We start from the raw sequence: 21,537 nt of genomic DNA, 5'->3' as shown, positions 1-21,537 counted from the left end.
CCTAGTGAATGGATATTTTGTTGCCAAGTGAACAAAAACCTAGTTTACCAGCTGAAATCTATTTAGACTTTCCTAGTGAATTGATATTTTGTAACCAAGTGAATAAAGACCTAGTTCAGAAGCTGAAATCTATTCACAGACTTTCCAAGTGAACGGATATTTTGTTGACAAGTGAACAAAGACCTAGTTCACCAGCTGAAATCTATTCACAGACTTTCTAAGAGATTGGATGAAACCATGTTTGTTACCAAGTGAACTAAGATGCTGATTCACTCAGAGTGAAGTGAGTCGGACTGAGCGAAGCGAGACCAGGATACAAGATCTCCTATTGCAAGATCAAGCATCACTCTGCTCGTTTTCGTCTTCCACACTCTCCAGAGCAGCTTCACATGCACTTTGTGACTCCACTTGCAACTTCACAAGGTCTTCCGACAGATCACAGGGCTCTTCTTCCTCGAAGCTGGTTGATTGCTTTAAAGCAGAAGAAGCATCGGCCAGCGAGCCATAGAACACACTGTCTGATTCGATCCCTCCAATGGCTCCTTCTGGTCCTTCTTCGATGATATCTGCAGCAAGTAAATTACATTCACCTGTGAAAATGAAACATGAAAAAAATGATCTAAAAGAAAATCTAGAACGACACAATTGTTTTAATCAAAACTCTAAAAAGCAACTTCTTTTGAGGAAAATCTCACTTAACAGGGGTCTAGCTAGCAAGGGAGCAATTTCGTGGCAATAGATGCATAAATTGTTCCACAAAACCCCTGCAAAGACTCCAAATATATTTGACTACAGCATTATTGCATGAACTTGATGAGAAACATGGACTCTACTTCTATGCAGGGTGCCTCAGTTAAATGTTTCAGAAATCTTAATGTTACAGGACGGCAAGGATTCAGCCTGACAACTCGAAATCACGTGCAATGCAAGATCAGACTGGATTTCTATGCACTGGAGATGTGAGGTGTGCACTGTAGCCGGTTGAAAAAACTTCGAACACTTACTTGGACCAATGTACCTTTTGCTTTTTTACAGGTCACATTAAAAATAATTTTCACTTACGGTCTGTTTTCTTTATGGTACTTTTGTGTTCATCACTGCTGTGACGTTTTCATCTCTTGCATAAAGACAACAAGAGAATGCACAGAACCTAAGAGAGGTTTATTACATCTAATATTTACAGCTATTTTACAAATTATTTTATGTTACAAATATATTTAGAGCTCCGAGAGCCAGTCGTCTGTGGCTCTTAGCTCTTTGCTCAAAAATGTCTCTCCTCTTTGACCTACTTAATTTTCCTTATATACGGGACCCCTTCGGTGGGGAAGCCTGTTATTGTTTACGTCAGACTTGTGGTGGGATCTTCTCTTCTATCTGGGATTTTGAATCTTGATGACTGTGGCCTGAAGAATGTTTGCTATAATGTCACAGACATCATCTCACACCAAACTGAGAAAGTTTGTGTGCACAACAAATGTCCAGTTCTGGGTAGAATTCATCTATTCCGAAAACAACATTTGCGGGCTTTTTTGCAGAAACGGGATGGCTGTGGCACATATTCCTGTAACTTTAGGCTTATAAAGCTTCCATTCTGACGATAGATATAAAGCACAAGCGTAACGTGTTTTTCTCACGATGAGTGCAATCTGGGAAAGAATTTCTAGATTGACCCCACACATTGAATCGAAATAGCAAACAACTGGAGGAATTGCATCGGTGTACCGCTTCAGGAAAGCGTTTCTGACCCTACATAGCTACATGGTTTCAAGTCATCAAGATGCACCCTACCCCTCTTGGCAGTTCTGAAACTTTTAACAGAGACTCCTTGTATAATGCAACTAAATTTTGAAGAATTTCGAAAGCATTGCTTAAATAACATTTTTTGCTCAGCAATGTATCTTATAAGCTACGTCAGTTACTGAGCCAAAATATATTGAAATTTAAGTGCCCTACATAGAAGTACAGTCCATGTGTACTTAGTAAAGTTTATGAAATGAAAAAAAATATTGCATATTTGTAGTCTTTGTAGGGTGTTTTGTGCAACAATTGTTGCATCTGTTAAAATGGAATTGCCTGAGGGTAACACCCAAAGCAAATGTTGATTGTGTCACTCCATGAAAATGGTTAAACTAAAAGAGAAAAACATGGAAGTGGTAAGTATGGATTTTAATGCAAGTGTAAAGTATGGATAATGCTTTTGAGGTTTAGCAAAAAAAATTCACTTTTTTTTGGGTTTTTAGTCTGCGTAACAGTCCGCTGAAAAAATTCCGCAGCTGAGATTAGAGTTCTAAAGAAAAATTTTATACATTGTTATTCATACTTCTTTTTTTATGTCTACACTCGACAAAAACAATACATGTAGATCTAAAATTAAAAATTGAGGCAATAAAATGTTTTAGGGCACATATGATTTTATCAGTTATGGTTCAATAGATAACTTTTTTGAGCACATTGTTTGGTTATTCAGTTTAACAAATTGCAGAAGCATATAACTAAAAAAATAAAACAAAAATACATAAATTGGATTAAGAAATCTAACATGGCAAGAAAGAACCAGTTAGAATATTTAACATTATTTGAAAGTATTTTTTATCTTTCTTTACATACGTAATCACATTTGAACAGAAGTAATGAAACTATTATTGAAGAAGCACAGCAACAACCAACTGCTTGGTTTTGAAGTCACTACAAAAACTTTTTAATTGAATCAAAGCTTACGCATCCCATATTTCAAGTTATATATATATATATATATATATATATATATATATATATATATATATATATATATATATATATATATATATATATATATTTTAAGTTAGTACTAATTTTTAAAACTTACCAGCAGATTGCAAAACCAAGAATTTTAGCACATCTGATAAGGATATAATACCCAGCACCGTTCGTTTGCCATCAGTTATCACTAACCGATGAACCTAAAATTAAATTATAAAAATCAGTGTCAACATTTAAGCAGAATTTCGCATAACAAAATAATTTTTATGCAGTAGTTGTAAAAACGTTTCAAAAGTTTAAGGAAGTATTTTAATGCAAGAAATGAAAAGAAATTTAAGAAAAATAAAGGAAGTTTTTGCTGGAGCAAAAAATATTTCCTTTTAACTGTCACATATTTGTAAGCCCCTTAAGAACTTAATTAGCATGTATGCCTATTATCAGGGGGGGGGGAGTAGCATTCCTCAGAAACATTGATTTTAACCCATAGTGTCAATCCCAGTATGGTACATGTGTCTTGACCAAAAGAGGGGACTTGTTAGGACTAAATATACACACAAGGGAAGATTATAACCTGCTACTACATATTATTCAGCTTATTTATACATTAGTTGCAGGGTTGCCAACCTTGGAGAAACAATTTGAGGAGCATCTGTGTTGATTTTGAGGAGCAATTTAAAATTTTGTGGAGCGGTTCGGTTTTGTATAAAAATTAATAAAAATAACTAAAACCACTAATTTAAAATTGGTTTACAGTTTTAATAAATCATTTTAAGCACGAGTATGAAAATAACTATTTTTAAATTAACAAAAACTAGTTTCAAACACTACTTTAATCTTTGAGTATAAGCATCTTTAATATCCCATATTTACATGTTTGTTATGATAAAATAGCAATGTTTAAGCTTGAAAACTTTTGGCCGGGAAATGCGGAGCAAAAGAACTTTGCGAAGTCGCAGAATTTCACTATTTTTGCGGAGTAATTCCGCAAAATGCGGAGCAGTTGGCACCCTGTTAGTTGGCACTAATATAAAAATCACACATTAGTGTGCCTTCCGCCCTGTCTAGTGGTCAGAGGAGTCTGACTGCGATGGGGAGGGCCTAGGTTTGAATGCTGGCTTGGCCATGGATATACTTTCTCTTTGCTGTCCTTGTCCTTTAGTTGTGTAAATGTGTTGTTGTGCTGTGAATGGTTGCCAACTCAATAAAAAGGTCCTTATGGCAAGTGTGTACTGTGGAAGTCGGACTTCACACCAAATTACGGTACAGTTGGGAAAGTGGAGCAGCGCACCTCAAATCGCTAGCTTAGCTGGCACAATACAACAACATGTTAGTGTAAAATGCAGAAAATTTAACACATATAAGTACATTTACAACTATTGTTATAAATTACATTATGGTCTCAAAAGTAACACCCAATAGAGCTATAGTATTTTTCTGCTGTAGACCATTTAGGATAGTTCGTTCATGACATTCATGTGACTTTTCTGTGCAAGCATAGCGAACAAAGTGGTGTAGTGGTTAGGATTTGGCAATTTACTCCCAAAGGCATAGGTTCGAACCTGGTTCCAAACAGTGGATTCAAGATGCAAAATATTGACAGCTTCCAAGTTGTTTGATTGTGTGGCACCAAAAAGGCCCCTTTGTTTTGTTTGGCTTTGGATACTCTTGACAAAACGAAATCCGTAGTGCAGTTTTAAGCTTTCAGAGCCCAAATGCCTCTAACTGGTGAGGCTACAAGGAGTGAAAATTCTCATATTAATGGCATCTGCCAATAGTTGGGCCACATGAAAGAATGGTTGCCAGTCTGGAGAATACAATAGATTTGCAAAGGGTTAGTAGATACTACGCAGCCCAATTAGAAAAAAAAAACTTTATGTATAAAAATTATAAAATTTTGGGTGCCTCTCAACATTTTTGGTGGCTCTTTCATCTTTTTACTTTTAAAATGAGCATTTTAGAAAAACAGGTATTACTTTTTAATAATTAGTCATTATTAATCTTAATTTATGAAGACATCCTACATCAATCACATGAAAAGTTAGTTTACCTTTGTACAGGCCCGTGTCCAGATTTTCATAAAGGGAGGGGTTTTAATCTTACCAGTAGGGGGGGGGAGAATTCAACCCCCTTACAGCTTTTAGTTTTAGGACAAATTGCCGATCCCAGTATGGCGTTTATTCACCTGTAAGGACTGCTGTATTCTTGAAGGATACATCTAGCTGTACAAGTTACCAAAGTATTCCTTCGTTTCACAGAATCGCTTTAATCAAACTTTGCTTGCTTCTTTTTAATTAAATCTGTTTACTATGTAGTATATTGCAATGAGTATTAAAAACTCTTCACAAATTCTTTTATAATGTAGAATGTATATCAGGTTGTTATGTTCTGAAATAATCTATATATATAAAAATGAATGTTTGTCTGTATGTCATCCATGAACTCAAAAACTACCCAGCAGATTTGGCTGAAACTTTCACCGTTTGTTATTTTTGGTACTAGGAATGTTTATAGACCAGCTCGAAAAAAATCCGATCGCTAGTTCCTTTTTTATTCCAATTTAAGTCACAATCCATTGGATAAATACGAATAAAATTATCGGCTGCAGAAATTAATTCGCGTGAAAGATCTCATTGATAAGAAGTTAGCTGTTGCCATTTTTCTTGAGTTTGAACAAATAAATTCTTTCTTTATTCGTGAGTACAAAATTTGAGTATAGTCACGGCATCCCTTGATACCTGGACCGATTATGAAAATTGCTATATATATGTATTTTTCCACGGAGAAGGTGCATAATATGCTCATTGAGCCACTCGCCGCCAGGTGGCACTGCAGAGTAGCAACTTCTGCCCCGTTCAACCGATTGTCATGAAAATCAGTATAATGATGTATTTTTTTTGTTGGCGTAGCAACGCGCGTCGGGTACAGCTAGTGCTTAATAAACTAAACAAGAAAGAGCTCTTTGCAGATGCAAATTACATAGCCAAGCACAATCACTAATGCATCTTCATAGATGTAACATATGCCAAATTCACAATAAGCTCCTTACAATAAGCAATATTCTTTCTTTGCATTGGTAGATCATTCAGCGGTTCATCCGCCATACTTCTTTCGAAATATTACATCAGTTTGTAAGGCTTTAGCAGTTGTAAATCGCAAAAAAACTTCAGAGAGAAAATTAAAATAAAATAAAAACGCTGAGCGCAAACTTTCTCATTAAAGTAAATTTAAGTCAAATATACATTTTCTTCATTTTGCTTATTTTTTCCCCAAGGGAGGGGTTTAACCCCTAGAACCCTCCCCTTGGACACGGCGCTGCCTTTGTAAAACTATCTTGGTTACAATCACACAGCTAAAGGTAATACTTTCAACCATATTTGTTAAAAGACACTAAAATCATCTTTCTTACTATTATCAACACATGCATTACAAAAAAGTTATTAGTTTAAAACTATGCTGGTTGAACTTTTTTTCTAATGTGCTGTCTTGCAGCACGAGTTGATGGCCCAAGAATTAATGCACATTGCATGATGTGAAATTTTCAATTACAAATGAACAAAACTAAAGCAACACTTCAAGTGCATTTTTGGGTTCACTTCCGGTCCCTAATGTCATTGGAGTCTTGCACAATTCAAGGCGCCCATATAGGGGGGGCAACGTGGGGGGCTCAAGCCTCCCCCCTTTGAAATTAGAACTTCCTTGCTTTTACTACTTTTTTCTCCGCAAAAATGTAAAAACATTTTTTCTCCAGCAATTGATGAATAAGTTATTAAAAATGTCAAACTTAAATAACTCTAATCTGCACTGAAATCGATGTCTATGAGGAAAATATCCTGCTAAACCAATGGGGAAAATATTTGAGCCCCCCCCCCCCTTAAAATTTTGCATACGGGCGCCCTTGGCACAATTGCAACAATGTAAGCCAGCTACAGATAAAAATGCATCATTTATTCAAAAAGCAAAAATATCATTATCTCATTGTTTTACTCATACTCAATCAGAAAATAATGCATACAGTTTTATTAATGTCATTTAAAATTAGTATTTATTCTAAATCTCTGACGTAAAAATTAATGCTTTGATACTGAAATGCCACAAAGAAAAAAAAGAGGTAAACATAAAAAGAATGAATTATTAAACAGTTAATACATTTATGAAAATGACACAAGAACAAAATAAGCATAGCATAAAACAAATGTCATAATATTTAAATCATATATGCTGCCCTTACTTTTACAGTAACAAATTTGTCTATCACAGTTTCTAAAGTTTCATCAACTGTACATACATATACTCCTTCGTGTACCTAAAAGATAAAAAATGTAAAGTACACAATGTCTGAAAAATACAAAAAGCAGTTTAACGTAGACAATAACAAACACACTGAATGGTAATAGGCATAAAAGTATATCCAGAAAAAGAAAGAATAAATCTACTTTGGAGTAGTTCTATTAAAAAGGTCACTCTTTCAAAATAGAACAGAAATGTAAATAAAGATTAGTTGAGAAATGAGAGCGTGTGTTAAGTGTGCATTTTTTTTTTTTTTTTAATTTTTATGCATTAGTTTCAGTCATAAATACTTCTAGATTTCAAGAAACGCCAAACATTATCCCTTTTAAAACTTTGGTAAGTGAGGCCACTGGTCTCAATTGTCTTTACAAAGGCATTTGCACTGGTGGCAACTAAATCACAAGTAAAGCATACAAAAGCTCATACTTTTTAAATTAACAGAAATACATACTCGCATATTTTGCTTTTCACTTAATTGTAACCCTTCACATGTATGTTTTGTAAACAGTGACATAATCTTCATCTTTTTAACACTATTTGATAAACATATCCCCGGCCGGGACATTCTTTCTAAAATTTCGATTTTTCTAGGAAGTGAAAAAGAAGAAATCGAACAACTTTTTTTTTGGTCATATTGTCTAAAATCCAATTGTCTCTCAATACATTTGCTATGTATTTGCCCCATGTATTAAAACAAATGTTAAATTAATAAGAACCAATGTTTGAATGTATAACCCTTTGTCTGTATCTAAGGGCAACATATGAGGCTACTTGTTAACATCGTACAGTTACCACAAAATGTCAAATGATGTCCCTGGTAAACAACATGTTAACGTTCTTCTAGAAAATAAGTGTATTGAAATGACAAAGTGAAAAAAATTGAATGATTCCTTTGAGTACACATTACACACACACACACACATATATATATATATATATATATATATATATATATATATATATATATATATATATATATATATATATATATATATTATTTTTAAAGGTTGATCGGACACCTTTACAATGTGGGTTAAGATTTTGTCCAACATTTTTACTAACAAAACTGGATCCCAACCTCTTTTCACCCAAGGGCTACGCCTTCTATTAAGCTGAATCTCATGGGCTTGAACACATACAATTAAACGAAATGTGTAAATATTTTAAGATAACATGGGAAAATGTGGGGGGTGGGAATAAAATTGCACCCCAAGAATGGCTGTTTTCCTTACTATATGTTTATGTTATTGATACGAAGTTTCTATCTGTTTTTAAAAACCAATTTCAAGCTATTTGGCTTCTAAATTTTGCAATTAACTCATGTAGTATTGAATGAAGATGATCTGTTGTGAGAGTTCCAGAACATATCTTTCAATTTGAAACCTTAAACATAACAAGCCTCATATGGTTCACGGGATGTAAGTTGAGCCCTAATGGTTAATATATTTCATTTATAAAGGATGCTTTGTGTAATCTCTTCATGCCTTTTTCAAATTGATCTTAAGAAACACTATTTGTAAATATGAAAGTCATATATGTTTTAAAAAGATAAAAAGTAATACAGACAGATAACTACTATAGAAGAAAGCATACAAATATCTTAGAAGTCTTTGAAAGAAACAAGAGTAAATAAGAGAAATAAATATTTATAAATAAAAAACTTTTCATAAATGTTCATACTTCTGCTTTATCTATAGTTTCTGAAATCGTTAGTTCAAGATTGTGGTATGTCTTTTCTTTGGCTAGCGCCTGAAAGTAAAGAAAATAAAATTAAAGTGCTGGAATAAAAATTTGATACCAATTTAATCCAATTTCACTTAATTTAACTTGGCTAAATTGTAAGATTAAGTATGCCTAATTGACATCTACTTTTTTAGCATTCTAAATATTATTTATTCTATTGTAAAATGCAAAAATAACACAGTGCTACACTTAAAACCATTTTAAATGGAAGATATTTATAAATCAGATAAGCTCACACACTATTATTGGGAAAAAAAAAACCCCGTAAGAGTACAATATAATAAAACCTAGAACTTTCTAGTCATTTTACCCATATTAAAAAACAGTGGAACCTCAAGAACTCGACACCCAAAGGGAACATGAAAACATGTCGGCATAAGCAGATGTGAACTTACTGAGGTTCCATTATTTTAATTCCTAGTATCACTAATTTACTAATGTTAACATTCACTTTATAAAAATTAATTCTAGTAAATAAATTTTCTTCCCATTTTCTTTTGAAAAGTACATAAAAAAAACTCTAATATTATTTGAGATAATTGAATAAATCCGTAATTTTTGAAAAGAGGTGAAAAAGCTTCTCGTCAGTCAGGTCTGTTAAAGATGATAAGTCCAGCTAACAACATGTAAGCAGCATGGTGTAAGCAGTGTGGAGGCGGACTCCATTTGATAAAGGAAGGAATTTTCAAAAAGAGCTTCCCAGAATAGAATCGACTAACCGAGAGATTGCAGCGAAAAATTCTGAGAAGACATCAATGTGAAAAAATGTTGGTAGCGAAAATTGGACTACAATAGCAATTGGATGTCAACTAGGAGTTTCTGCAAATGTGTGTCAAGTTAGAGAAGTTTCGGCCCATTGAAATAAGCATTGGCCAACCATAAGAAAAATACATGTCAAATTGGACATGACATGTATTTTTCTTATGGTTCGCAAAGACTGGCAGATCTTGGAGCAAAGACTAGCAGATAACATAAACAGGAATCCCAAGAGATTTTTTGCATACGCTAATTCGGGGAAAGTTCGAAATAGTCATATTGGTCCACTGGTTGATGAGCATGGAATTTTAATTCAGGATGATAGTGATATTGCTAATGTTCTTAATAACTTTTTTTCGAGTGTTTTTAACGATAACTGTATCTCAACAGTTGACACCAACAAGACACAAGCTATAGTACAGCTTGAGGACTTTGTATTTTCCAGGGATGACGTTTTACTTCATTTGAAAAAAATTAAAGAGACTAAGGCTCTGGGACCTGATAATATTCATCCAAAAATTTTAGTTGAATGTGCGGAGGAATTAGCAGATGTAATCGTAAATATTTTCAATGCTTCTTATAACTCGGGGACAGTGCCAGAGGACTGGAAGCTGGCTAACATTACACCGCTCTTCAAGAAAGGGTCTAAAGGGAGTGCGGGAAATTATAGACCTGTGAGTCTAACTTCGGTGGTTTGCAAAATTTTTGAAACATTGATAAAAATTAAGATAGTAAATTTTCTAGAGACTAATAATCTATTGACTAATAAGATAAATAAATACCTTTGTGCTGAATAGTAAAGTCAGAACAAACAACGTAAGTAGAAGCACAAATTTGTAAATTACCGCAGACACGTGTTTCGGCGTTACAGGGAACGCCTTTTTCAATGCAAAAATAATGAGCTTATGGATGGTCTTTTCATCCATAAGCTCATTATTTTTGCATTGAAAAAGGCGTTCCCTGTAACGCCGAAACACGTGTCTGCGGTAATTTACAAATTTGTGCTTCTACTTACGTTGTTTGTTCTGACTTTAATCTATTGACTAGTTTTCAGTACAGTTTCAGGAAAGGCAAATCTTGTGCAACTAATTTATTACATTTCTATGACAAAGTTACCATGGCTTTGGACAATAAGAAGCCTGTAGATGTTGTTTACATTGATTTTCAAAAAGCTTTCGATAAGGTACCGCATGTTGCTCTACTTAGCAAATTAGCTGATATAGGAATAGGAGGGAAAACTTTCATTTGGGTAAAAAACTGGCTGACCGGAAGGAAACAAAGGGTAGTTGTAAGGGGAAATTATTCTAATTGGAGTGAGGTCTTAAGCGGGGTTCCTCAAGGATCAGTGTTAGGGCCTGTTTTGTTCATTGTTTTTATGAACGATATTAACAAAAATATTTCTGGGAACATGAATTGTTTTGCTGATGATGTCAAAATTATGGGGACTGTAGATAATGAAGAACAAGCAAAACAGCTGCAAGAGGATCTAGATCATATTACGGAGTGGGCTGATAAATGGGGTATGGCTGTTAATGTTGGGAAATGTCAAGTGCTACATTTAGGGCATGGAAATAAGTGTACCAGTTATTATTTGTAAGGTTCAGTCATTAGTCAGGCAGACAAAGTTACTGATCTGGGGGTCTTAATAAGTCAGGATTTAAAGTTTAGCCAACAGTGCAGCATTGCTAGTAACAAGGCCAATAAGATGCTTGGGTTTATCAATAGATCTATTTCAAACAAATCTAAAGAAGTTCTTCTGCCCTTATAGAGAAGTTTGGTAAGACCTCATTTGGAGTATGCTGTTCAGTTTTGGTCTCCTTATCTTAAGAAAGACATTAATGTATTGGAAAGGGTTCAAAGGCGAGCTACAAGGCTAATAAATGGACTTTCTCACTTAGACTATGATTCCACGCTTAGAAGGTTAAAAATGTACAGTCTTGAGCAAAGAAGAGACCGAGGGGACATGATTCACTTGTTTAAATTTATTAAAATGAAAGATGTTACGGGGCTGAAGTTTAGCACTGAAAACAAGGGGTCATTGTTTTAATCTATTTAAATCTCAGGCTAATATGGATATTAGGAAAAAATATTATTATAGCAGGGTAGTGGAACCTTGGAACAGTTTACCGGAAGAGGTGGTAATGAGCAAGGGAGTAGGTAGTTTTAAGAGGGCCATTGATCTTCACTGGGGATTGTAAATTGACTAGGACCAGTCTAGCTGGGTCCAGAGCCTGTTGCTGGTCGTCACTTTTGTATTTGTAAATTATTGGTGTAGTCGAGTTATCCGCATGTCGAGTTACCGAAGTTTCACTGTAGTCATTAAACAGAAATTCAGTCATCCGTACATAAATTTTTCCGCAGTCGGAATTGGACCAAAATATTCTTTAGATATTGACATTAGGTCAAGCATTATTAAATAGAGAATAAAATAAACTGCATAATTAACAATCACACAACACTAATCACCAACACTAACATAGTAATAAAAATATCCAATACAAACTTACAAACACATCAAACTTGGCAAATAAGTCAATTAATTTATCATCATCATCAACTACTGGAAGAGCAGATACATTTTTTTCAATAAAAAGGTCTAAGGCTTCTATAACTCTAGTTTTGAAAGTAACCTAAAATTGAAAGAATTATTAACTTAAAAGAATCTTAAAAAATACTTAAGAATACAAATTTTGAATGAAAGGTACTAAGTATAAGACCCAATATTTACACTGAATCACTGGAAGTTGACATTCTCTTATTTCTGTCTAGCACCATAAGAGATGAATATGCATAAATAGACATGCATTTAGAGGCCTTGAAACCCCTTTTTCTTTTTTTTTATTGCTCAATATTTAAATATGCAAACAAATACCCAATGGTATATCATTTTGCAGTTTTATTTTATTGCTTTAAAAATGATATTTGGAGAATTGAAAGATTAAAACATTGTCAAAAAATTATACAGTTTAACAGAGTTTTATTTCAAATAAATTCCCAATAAAACAATTACTACAACAACATTTTGCTATGTGTATGCGTTAAATAATGAAATATTTTAAACAAAAAATATTTTCCAAAAAAATTACTAGGGTTTGAATGACACTTTGATTATGTCTATACTTTTGTGAAAAACTTCACAAGAAATGTCAGAAATTTTAATTGAATTTCAGAAACATCAATATAAAATTAAAAAAATAAAATAAAAAAATAATAAAAGTAAACCTGGTAATTTCTTGTGAGTTAGATTTATAATGAATATGATAAAAATTACCTTAACTATGTTTTCCCATGATCCAAGTTTGAGTTCACCTATTGTCTTTTTGAGAAAGCCAGGTGTTTTCACATTGCTTTTATCAAATTTTTCGATTAACTGAAAAAAAAAATAAATTGTTAGAATAAAACAATATCAACAGCAAGCATCTTTATTTTTTTAACATGGAATAAAATACAGTTGGCTCTCTGTTTAATGACACTCTATTTAACAACTTTCTCTATTTAACGATGGCTTTTCTCGGTTCCAGAAGGTCCACTATAGTGTTGAAAGTATTCTATTTAAGAACGCTTTCTACTTAAGGACACTATTTTTTGTGGTCCCTTGAAAATTGTTAAACAGAGAGCCAACTGTACTTTTATTATATTTGACTTGACATTATATAGAATTTTGCAAAATGTTTATACTTGGCAAATTCAACCAATATGACAGCCACATAAGGCTAAGTGGAGGTAATTAAAAAGAAAGGTTCATTATGTGCGTAAAAAAAAGAAAAAATAACAATGACTAAATGAAAATGAATATTTTAGAATTAAAAAATGATTTAGATAAAAAAGGCAATCAAAATAGCTTGAAATAATTTAGTATTTTTAAGAATGAAAATTTAGAATACTTATAATGAGTAACAACTTTTTTAGGAAAGAATATTCTTAAATAATTTATTTATCTCTGTGGAGCAGACAGAATATAACTAAAGATCTATATGCAGGAATTAAAATAAGAAATAGCAACTTTCTTATTTTACTTTTCATGCACACAGGTACTTATTTAACTTACATGCAGAAGATTGATCAGAGAACAAAGCTTATTTTACGGCAAAATCAACTTACATTATTATACAAATACTGTAACAACCTTTTCTTTGTAATAACAAAAAGAACGCTATGCCTCTTTTCTTCATATACTGGTAGCCTGTGAACCTCTTCTTGAATCAGTAATTTGGTTGCTTGGGAAAGGCTGATAAGGAAAAAAAATTTTAGTTGGGCTAACAATCAAAACTTTTTTTTAAAAAAAATAATGCTAATTTAAATAAAGATTTACAGAAACTTGTTTTGACTTTTAAAATTTGAGGGGGAAAAGTATAATTTTTTTACAATAAAAGGAAAAGTGGATAAACTGGAACAATTTGAAAACAGCAGACAGTAGCGGCTAGTGCCTTGAAAAAGTGAGGGGGCCAGATCATGGGTGCACTCACATCCTCCCCCCTGGTTTTTTTAAAAAGAAAAAAAGAATTTCGTTTTTAAAACTTTCTTTGAATATTTTATTTGTGGAAATAAATAAAATTAAATTCATTTTAAACTCTAAAATTATCATTATTGTATGCTAATTACTTGAAAGCAAAGAGTCAAGAAATGAGCAAATGGTTTAATCTTGCACAAATGAAGGCTTCTTCTCTTACCGTATGTTGTTTATTTTACATATTCTGAACATTCAAGCTATGTAAAATAAACAACATACAGGCAGAGCAACGGCAAAGAATATAGATAAAGGTGAAGAAGTTCCACTTCGAGACCAGTTTGTAAGCTCCGCAGAGAAAATAAAATACTAACGAAAACATGTTTTGGGACAAAAGCCGACATTTAGGAACAAATTCGTCGCCAACAGTGAACTGACTTGGCGGAGGGTTGCGAATTTCCTCGCATGGTTGAGGAGACACCCCCCCCCCCCATGGAGATTCTAAAGCCTTTTGTATCTGAAGATTTGAAGGAGTTCCAGATGTTTAAAAGAGAAGAACGATTGAACTAATGTACTCATTTTGCTACTGTTGAAAAACCGCAACTGATACCGCGATTTTTCTCTTTGAGTGGGCCTGGAAGAAGTGTCATCGCGCCGTTCGACCCCTGAGCGTGTTGTGCGAACTGATGCATCTACTAATCAGAATGAATTCGCCCTAAATTTCCCCGAAGAAACATTATTATTTATTTTCCACTTTTGCTGATTTATATCATTGAGGTTGTAAAAACAAAATAACCTTTTTGGTCTGCTACGGGAGTTTGTTTTAGGGGAGTATTCTTCTTTTTTTTTAATTTAAAGAAATGGTTTAAATGAAGAAATAAATTTAAAAGTAGTTAATTTTTTTTTTGCTTAATTTTAACCCTTTGACAGGAACACCAAGTGTCCCAGCATCTACTTTACAGCACAAAAAAAATGTTGTATTTTCGGTGCCCAGAGTTTGAGGACTGATTTTAGATAAATTTGGGGCTCTGAATCAAAATATGAAATTAGTTTTTCTCTAGCAGCTCTAGTTTTCAGATAATTTCAGCTGCTTTACCCAAATTATGCAGTTTTTAACTCCATTTTATGCATTTCTAAATCAAAGTGTAGGTTCTGAAACAAGGACTGCCTCCAGCATATTTGCTCTGCTATAATCAGTTTGCAGTCTAGTTACATTCAGAAAAACTCACAACATGGAGTAAATATCTAGCAAGTTTAGTAACAAGGCTTCAACGAATTACAGTCAACTTGTAAGTTCTTGCAATGCATATATTCGCTTTGCGTGATGTGTGGACGAATTGGATCTTTGTATGTAATATTTTCAGGGTCCGACTAATGTAGACCATAAACAAACTTTTTTGGGGGGTCCTCTACAGTCAAACCTTATAAACAAAAGCATTAATAAAGAATCAGGGGTGGGTAGGTTTCAGGGGTGTTCAGGTGTTTTAAATCACTTATTCAAAGCAACCCACACTTGTACACATGAAAAACTATAGATAAATTCAGGAGAGTACCTTAATTTTCTTAAATAGAAAACTACAGCAAATTTTAGTATATTTTTGGGGCTCTTAAAAATTGGGGACACATGGCCAACAGCCTCATTGCTCTGGTTGGTAATTGAGTGTTTTCAGTGTATTATGAATTTTATTGACTCAAATTTTTAATGCAATCTTTATTTTTGATGCAAACAATACAATTGGGGAAAATGAGCATACATACCAAACTGATTGAAGTCAAGATAAATTTAATATAAACGGAAATAACTAATGAAATTTGCCTATTGATCATTAGAATATTAGCTCTATATAGGCTGTAGTACATATTACGTAGCATAAAAAACATTGTATTATGAAAAACATTCAATGATTTCAACAGAAATGAATTGAATTTGTGGGATCAAAGCTATTTTTTAAATTAGACATCTTTCATTACTTTTCATCATTGACAGACTATCACTCATTATCATGTTACCAACCTTTGTTAAAATTGTTTTTTTTTTTATTTTTTTTTTGCACAATCTAAAACATTTTCACTTTTATTAGAACCTGTTGAATTTGTCAAAGTGAAGTTTCAGTAAGAGTTCTCTCAAGTACATTTCTGGACGAAAATAGTTTTTAAACATGAGTTCTTAATTGTTTTCCATCCAGGTATAACTATTTTGAATAGTTTCATACGGCGAAATGGATCAAGCTTATTCTCTTCCTACTTAATCATGGAAAATTATCGAACTTTATCGAATATCGGAGTAACTTGCACGCTTAATAAGGGGACCTACTAATGATTTTTGGAAAACTGCTGAATTATCCTAGCCGCTGATACTTTTTAGGAAACTCTGTAAAGATACATTTACCGTGGACTTCCCGCCTTCCCCATCTCTCTTCTTATTAGTTCTCTCTTCTCTTCCTTTCCTCCGAAAACACCAATCACTACCCCATCACCCCCAGAGGCACGGAAGAAAAAGCTATGTCCCCCGTAAGGTTAGTCCCCCCCCCCCCCCGGAGATCATCAGTGAAATTGTTAATGAGGTCTAAGGATATCAATGGTGCAATACTATAATAAGGTTTAAGGCGAGCTGAACGATGGTTTTTCTTGATCGTTTGCGGTCTGTGATGAATTTCCCCTACTGAATGGAATACTGGTACTCTGCCCCGCTTTTAAACGAACACCGTGAGTTCCAAGAAATATTATTCGATTAAGCGGGGAAATTTTATTTATTTTTCCTGATTGACAACATTTGTCTTAAAACGTTATAATAAATCAATTTCTAAGTAATAGAAGTAACATGTTTTTTATTAAAGAGCGTTTTAAATAAGCTAAGTAAATAAAAGTACGTATGAAAATTATATGTCACTTACAACTGTGGGTAGTGAATCTTTGTTTCGACACCTTTTTTCAGTTAATATTTTTTGGAGACACTCCATAATAGTGAATTCCTTGCTGAAGGTATTTTGAGAACACCTTTCTAACTTCAATTACCATGTTTTACGCAATTAATATCTATCAATTTCTTATCTTCTGCAATGTTTATATTTCGTTGTGTTTTTAATTTAATTATCAACTGTCTGTTGGTAATGGCAACGATAAAAGAAAATAAATAGAATAGTGGATATGCTTTGATAGATTATGAATGTTTTTTCCCCGCCGGTTGTTTGCCGAAAAATACAATTTTTAATTTTTGTGTCAGTAATTGCTCTTAATTTTTAATGTATTCAAAAATTTTCTCAGCTAAAACATATGCGAAAGCTGATCACTATTATTCGATTAACCAGGGAAATTGTTCGATTAAGCGGGATCCCTAACATTCCGAAATGTCTAACATTGGGAAATATTCGGTTCCTGGAGATTTTATTCGTATAAGCGGGGTTTTCGTTACAAGATTAAGCGGGGCTGACAACATTGTGTTTCCATTGCAAACCAAGTGCGCAGAACAAAAATTGACTTATTTTGTAAACAAACAAATAACAGAATTTTTTAAAAAATACCAAGAACTTTTCATAATGAACTCAAAAGTACAAAATAATTTTTCTGAGTCACAAAAGACAATTTAAGAATTCCTGTAGTTTTCGAAAATGATACCACAAACGGAGAAAAGTGCGACTCACGTCATGAAGAGGATTTACTATTATCTAGCTTTCAATCATAACTTTGAGTGTTGAAACATGCATATTTTTCTTATGGGAAAGTTTGGTTTGAAATGACTAGAACTGCACTTTTCTTCGTTTGTGGTGTCATTTTCTTAGAATTTTCGAAAAAATACAAGAATTCTTAAATTGCCCTTTCTGATCTAGAAAAGTTATTTTGTCCTTTTGAGTGCATTATGAAAAGTGCTTGGTATTTTTAAAAACATTCTGTTCTTTTATTCTTTTTAGTGTAAATGTATTTCAGAAATAGAATCATTTTACCCTCACGTTTTTAATGTAAATGCTCCTCACTAAAAGGGAAGAAAACCTATGTACATGTATAAAACTTTAAGCAGTAGGCATTAAAATTTAATCCTTGTTCCTCTGTAGGATTTACGTTTGCTAATTTCATGCTTGCTTCAGAGGAGCCTTGATTCAAAATTTTCATTATGATTGCTTTTAACATTAGTGTTGAAAGGCAACGAAATTTGTAACAATGGGTTTTATATTTAAACATTTAATGGGAAAATTACATGAAACTTTTTCATCTTAACTGAAATAATTATTTTATTTTAGAATTTTATTTTTTCAGTGCTAAGTTGTACCTTAAGATTAAGCAAATCATTTAGTGAAATCCTGAAGTCTCTAAGTGATCTAATAGAAGAGATATAAGCAAAACCAGGGCTCAGATTTCTCCGAGACAATCAGGCCAAGTATAATAAACAGTGGCGTAGCTAGACCCGACTTTCGGGGGGGGGGGGGGTTACTTCTTATATATATATATATATATATATATATATATATATATATATATATACATATATAATATATATATACATACATATATAATATATATATACATACATATATAATATATATATACATACATATATAATATATATATACATACATATATAATATATATATACATACATATATAATATATATATACATACATATATATATATATATACATACATACATATATATATATATATATATATATATATATATATATATATATATATATATATATATATATATGTATAATCGCTGGGAATTTTTCCTTTTTCTTCTTTTTTTTTCTTTCTCTTCTCTCTTCTTTTTCTCTTTTTTTGAGACTAACTTTTCGGGGGGGGTTTTGTCCCCAAAACCCCCCCCTTAGCTACGCCCCTGATAATAAAAGCGCTTAAATAACAGAATTTTTTTTAAAAAAATACTAAGCACTTTTCATAACGCACAAAGGACAAAATAACCTTTCTGTTTCAGAAAGGACAATTTAAGCATTCCTATAGTTTTCGAAAATTCCAAGAAAATGACACCACAAACGAAGAAAAGTGTGGCTCAAATCATGAAGAGAATTTCTTATCATTATCTAGCTTTCAATCATAACTTTGAGTGTTCAAACATGCATATTTTCCTTATTCGGGGAAACGCTTTTTGGGTTCTCAAGAAGCATTATAATATTGAATGCAAAATAAACCTAATATTTACTCTTTGTTAAGCTTTAGTAGTTCAAAAAAAAAAAAAAAACCTCTTAAATACAGAACGTCATGTAACAATTTTATCTCTGTACTTTTTTGAAAAACCTTCTTCATATAAAAACGCTGTCCAAAAAGGTGATTTTCAGGAAAAAGTTATAAAGGTCACTATATATGTGTCGTGAAAAGGTCTGCGGACTGATTTCTAGTTGATAAGGATACAATGCGAACATTTATCGCTTGAAATCTGAAGACTTTTATTGTCCTAAAGTTCAAATTGCGGAATAAAACGCAAATGCGTAAGGAACGATAAAATTAAAAATTTTAAAAACCCCCGATTGAGTCGCAACTGCAGAATCAAGAGGGAAAATTGAAAATCCTTTTAAAAGTCTTATATTATTAAAAATCAAAGTCAAGTATTTTTAGAAACTTTAGTAAATAGAAACTGGCAACAGATAAAAACTTTGAATCACTGCTTTTAATTTCCTTGTTGGCCAACAATGAATGGGGTCGTTTCCAAAATTTTAAAAGTATTTTTTTCTGAAAGAGCATGCTTAAAAACACAGGATCTGACCATTTTTTAAATAATTTGTTTAAGTTTAATATTTAAAAAAAAAATGCTAAAAACTGTGCGCTTTCATTGTTTACATTTCTTGCCTATGACATCACAAATGATGAAATGCCATTCAGAGAGCAAAATATTTAATTCGCATCTTTACTCACGTGTATTGGCAACGATATGGTTAATAGCAAGCGCAGAGCGCAATTTAATTCGCTTCTTGATTATCATAACGTGGAAACGCGGTACAAAATGCGTCAAAGAGCATCATTTGTGACGTCACCAAGACCACGCCCTGTTTGAAAAATCGGACAGATTAAAAAATTAATTTAAAAAATAACTGTTGGGAAAATGAAAGAATTTTCTGGGTTACGTTATTTATTTATTTTATTTTATTTTATTTTATTTTGCTTATTCTATCAATTTTAGTGACTAAAAGTACTACTTTTGACTGAAGGAAATAACCCCATTCGGTTTTCAATCGCGTGAATAAAGGCTTAGCCGTTATTAAAATCTGCTTTAAAAAACGTCATAATTCGAATTTTATGAAAGATAGAAGCTCCAAACACATTTTATCAGACGCGGAAAAAAATTCTCTAAATTTTGGTATTAAATTTTGAAATTTTTAACATTCTCACTGCAAAAATCGCGAAAAACATTTTAGAGGCTTTTAATTAATATCTTCGTTAATTAATGTCATCCAAAGACGCAACCTAGCTAAAAACACTCTCGATGAACTCTCCTTCCGAAATTTTTTTTTAAATAAAGCTGTCCATCCATTTTGGTGCTAGAGAGCGACAGACAGATACACACACATACACATAACGGGAGCTCAGATTTTAAGAAAATGCATATGTACTTGAATAATTGCAAATTGCCTATCTCTACTATATCAGTGATATAATTTATTCACGTGCTTTAAGAATTACTGCGGAACTTAGAATTGGATAGGGAGAATGTCCATCCGTCTCAATTTTTCAGGCTGGCCAAATTGATTTGAGAAGGTAATTCAATAAATGAATTTTTTTTTTTCGAAGATCTTCTAACAATTGTTTTACAACAACATAAGGGGTATTTAGCACGTTTGGGAACAAATAACAGACGTGTTTAGCGTTTATCAAAAGTCTAGAACATTGTGACTGCAAAAATCCACAGTGAAAAACACACGAACACAATGAAAAAGTATGCTTTGGTTTTTCCAGTAACTAAAATAAAATATTTAGATTTCGGATGTTTAGTTCTGATGTAAATTAGTATGCTAATTAATTAATATGTTGAAGTTTGCTGATCGTTTATTTAGTACTTTTGATATAAAGTTATCTTACCAACCCACTAGTACTCTCTTTTTAGAATTAAGAGAGGGGGATGGGATATGTAAGAGGTAAAAATGTCGCGTAAAAATTAAGTGAAAGGGGGGGGGGGGGTTCACAAGCGGTTTCTTTATAATATCTGATACCAGGGTCCACCGACTGATGACAGGCCCTGGTGTTCAGCAAATTGTGATTTAAAAAAAGGACAAAAGAAAAAAAAAATTTGGAAGTGAAAAACAACGCATGTTTTCTTTTGTCCTGCAAAATTAATTTATTTTAAGGATTCAAAATTTTTACTCGTTTCATACTTTTGCGCCATTCTAATTTCGCCCCATTTCTTTTAAATCACGTGTAGCTAACTTACGCTTGACGATTCTACAATGACTTTTTTACTACCCTTTAGCAATGAACCACCGTACAAATGAGGCTTAATTACCTCCCTTTCATTGCTTTCGCCGAGGGGAGAGAATAGAGAAAATATCTTCACCTCCGGATTCGCATTGCAAATGCAGCGACATCAGCATTGGCGATTTAGTGCCTTTTCGATCATTCAAGC

At 32.9% G+C, this 21,537-nt stretch overlaps 2 protein-coding genes across 2 annotated transcripts in view; both read right to left on the bottom strand.

Moving 5' to 3' along the window:
* The window catches only part of LOC129234203 (5'-AMP-activated protein kinase subunit gamma-2-like), a 192,139-nt gene that overhangs the window by 2,793 nt on the left and 167,809 nt on the right, over positions 1–21,537 (bottom strand). The gene's annotated exons all lie outside the window — the stretch shown is intronic.
* Positions 337–16,384, bottom strand: LOC129219177 (5'-AMP-activated protein kinase subunit gamma-2-like). Its single transcript, XM_054853499.1, has 8 exons — positions 16,362–16,384; positions 13,627–13,753; positions 12,797–12,895; positions 12,033–12,155; positions 8,707–8,775; positions 6,968–7,042; positions 2,846–2,939; positions 337–590 (listed from the first exon to the last, which is right to left on the bottom strand). The coding sequence occupies exons 1-8, from the start codon at positions 16,382–16,384 to the stop codon at positions 337–339; spliced, it is 864 nt and encodes a 287-aa protein (XP_054709474.1).

This window comes from Uloborus diversus, chromosome 1 (genome assembly GCF_026930045.1).
Source record: "Uloborus diversus isolate 005 chromosome 1, Udiv.v.3.1, whole genome shotgun sequence".
NCBI lineage: Eukaryota > Metazoa > Arthropoda > Arachnida > Araneae > Uloboridae > Uloborus > Uloborus diversus.
The sequence above is the reverse complement of the archived record's forward strand: the minus strand, read 5'-3'. Positions and strand labels throughout refer to the sequence as shown.

Excerpts from the sequence above, each read along its gene's own strand:
- LOC129219177 (XM_054853499.1), bottom strand. The coding sequence starts at position 16,384 with ATGGGGAAGGCGGGAAGTCCACG. Across the intron at positions 12,896-13,626 it reads TACAGTATTTGTATAATAAT|TTAATCGAAAAATTTGATAA; the intron begins GTAAGTTGATTT and ends TTTTTTTTTCAG. Across the intron at positions 8,776-12,032 it reads TTGCCAAGTTTGATGTGTTT|GCGCTAGCCAAAGAAAAGAC; the intron begins GTAAGTTTGTAT and ends CTTTACTTTCAG.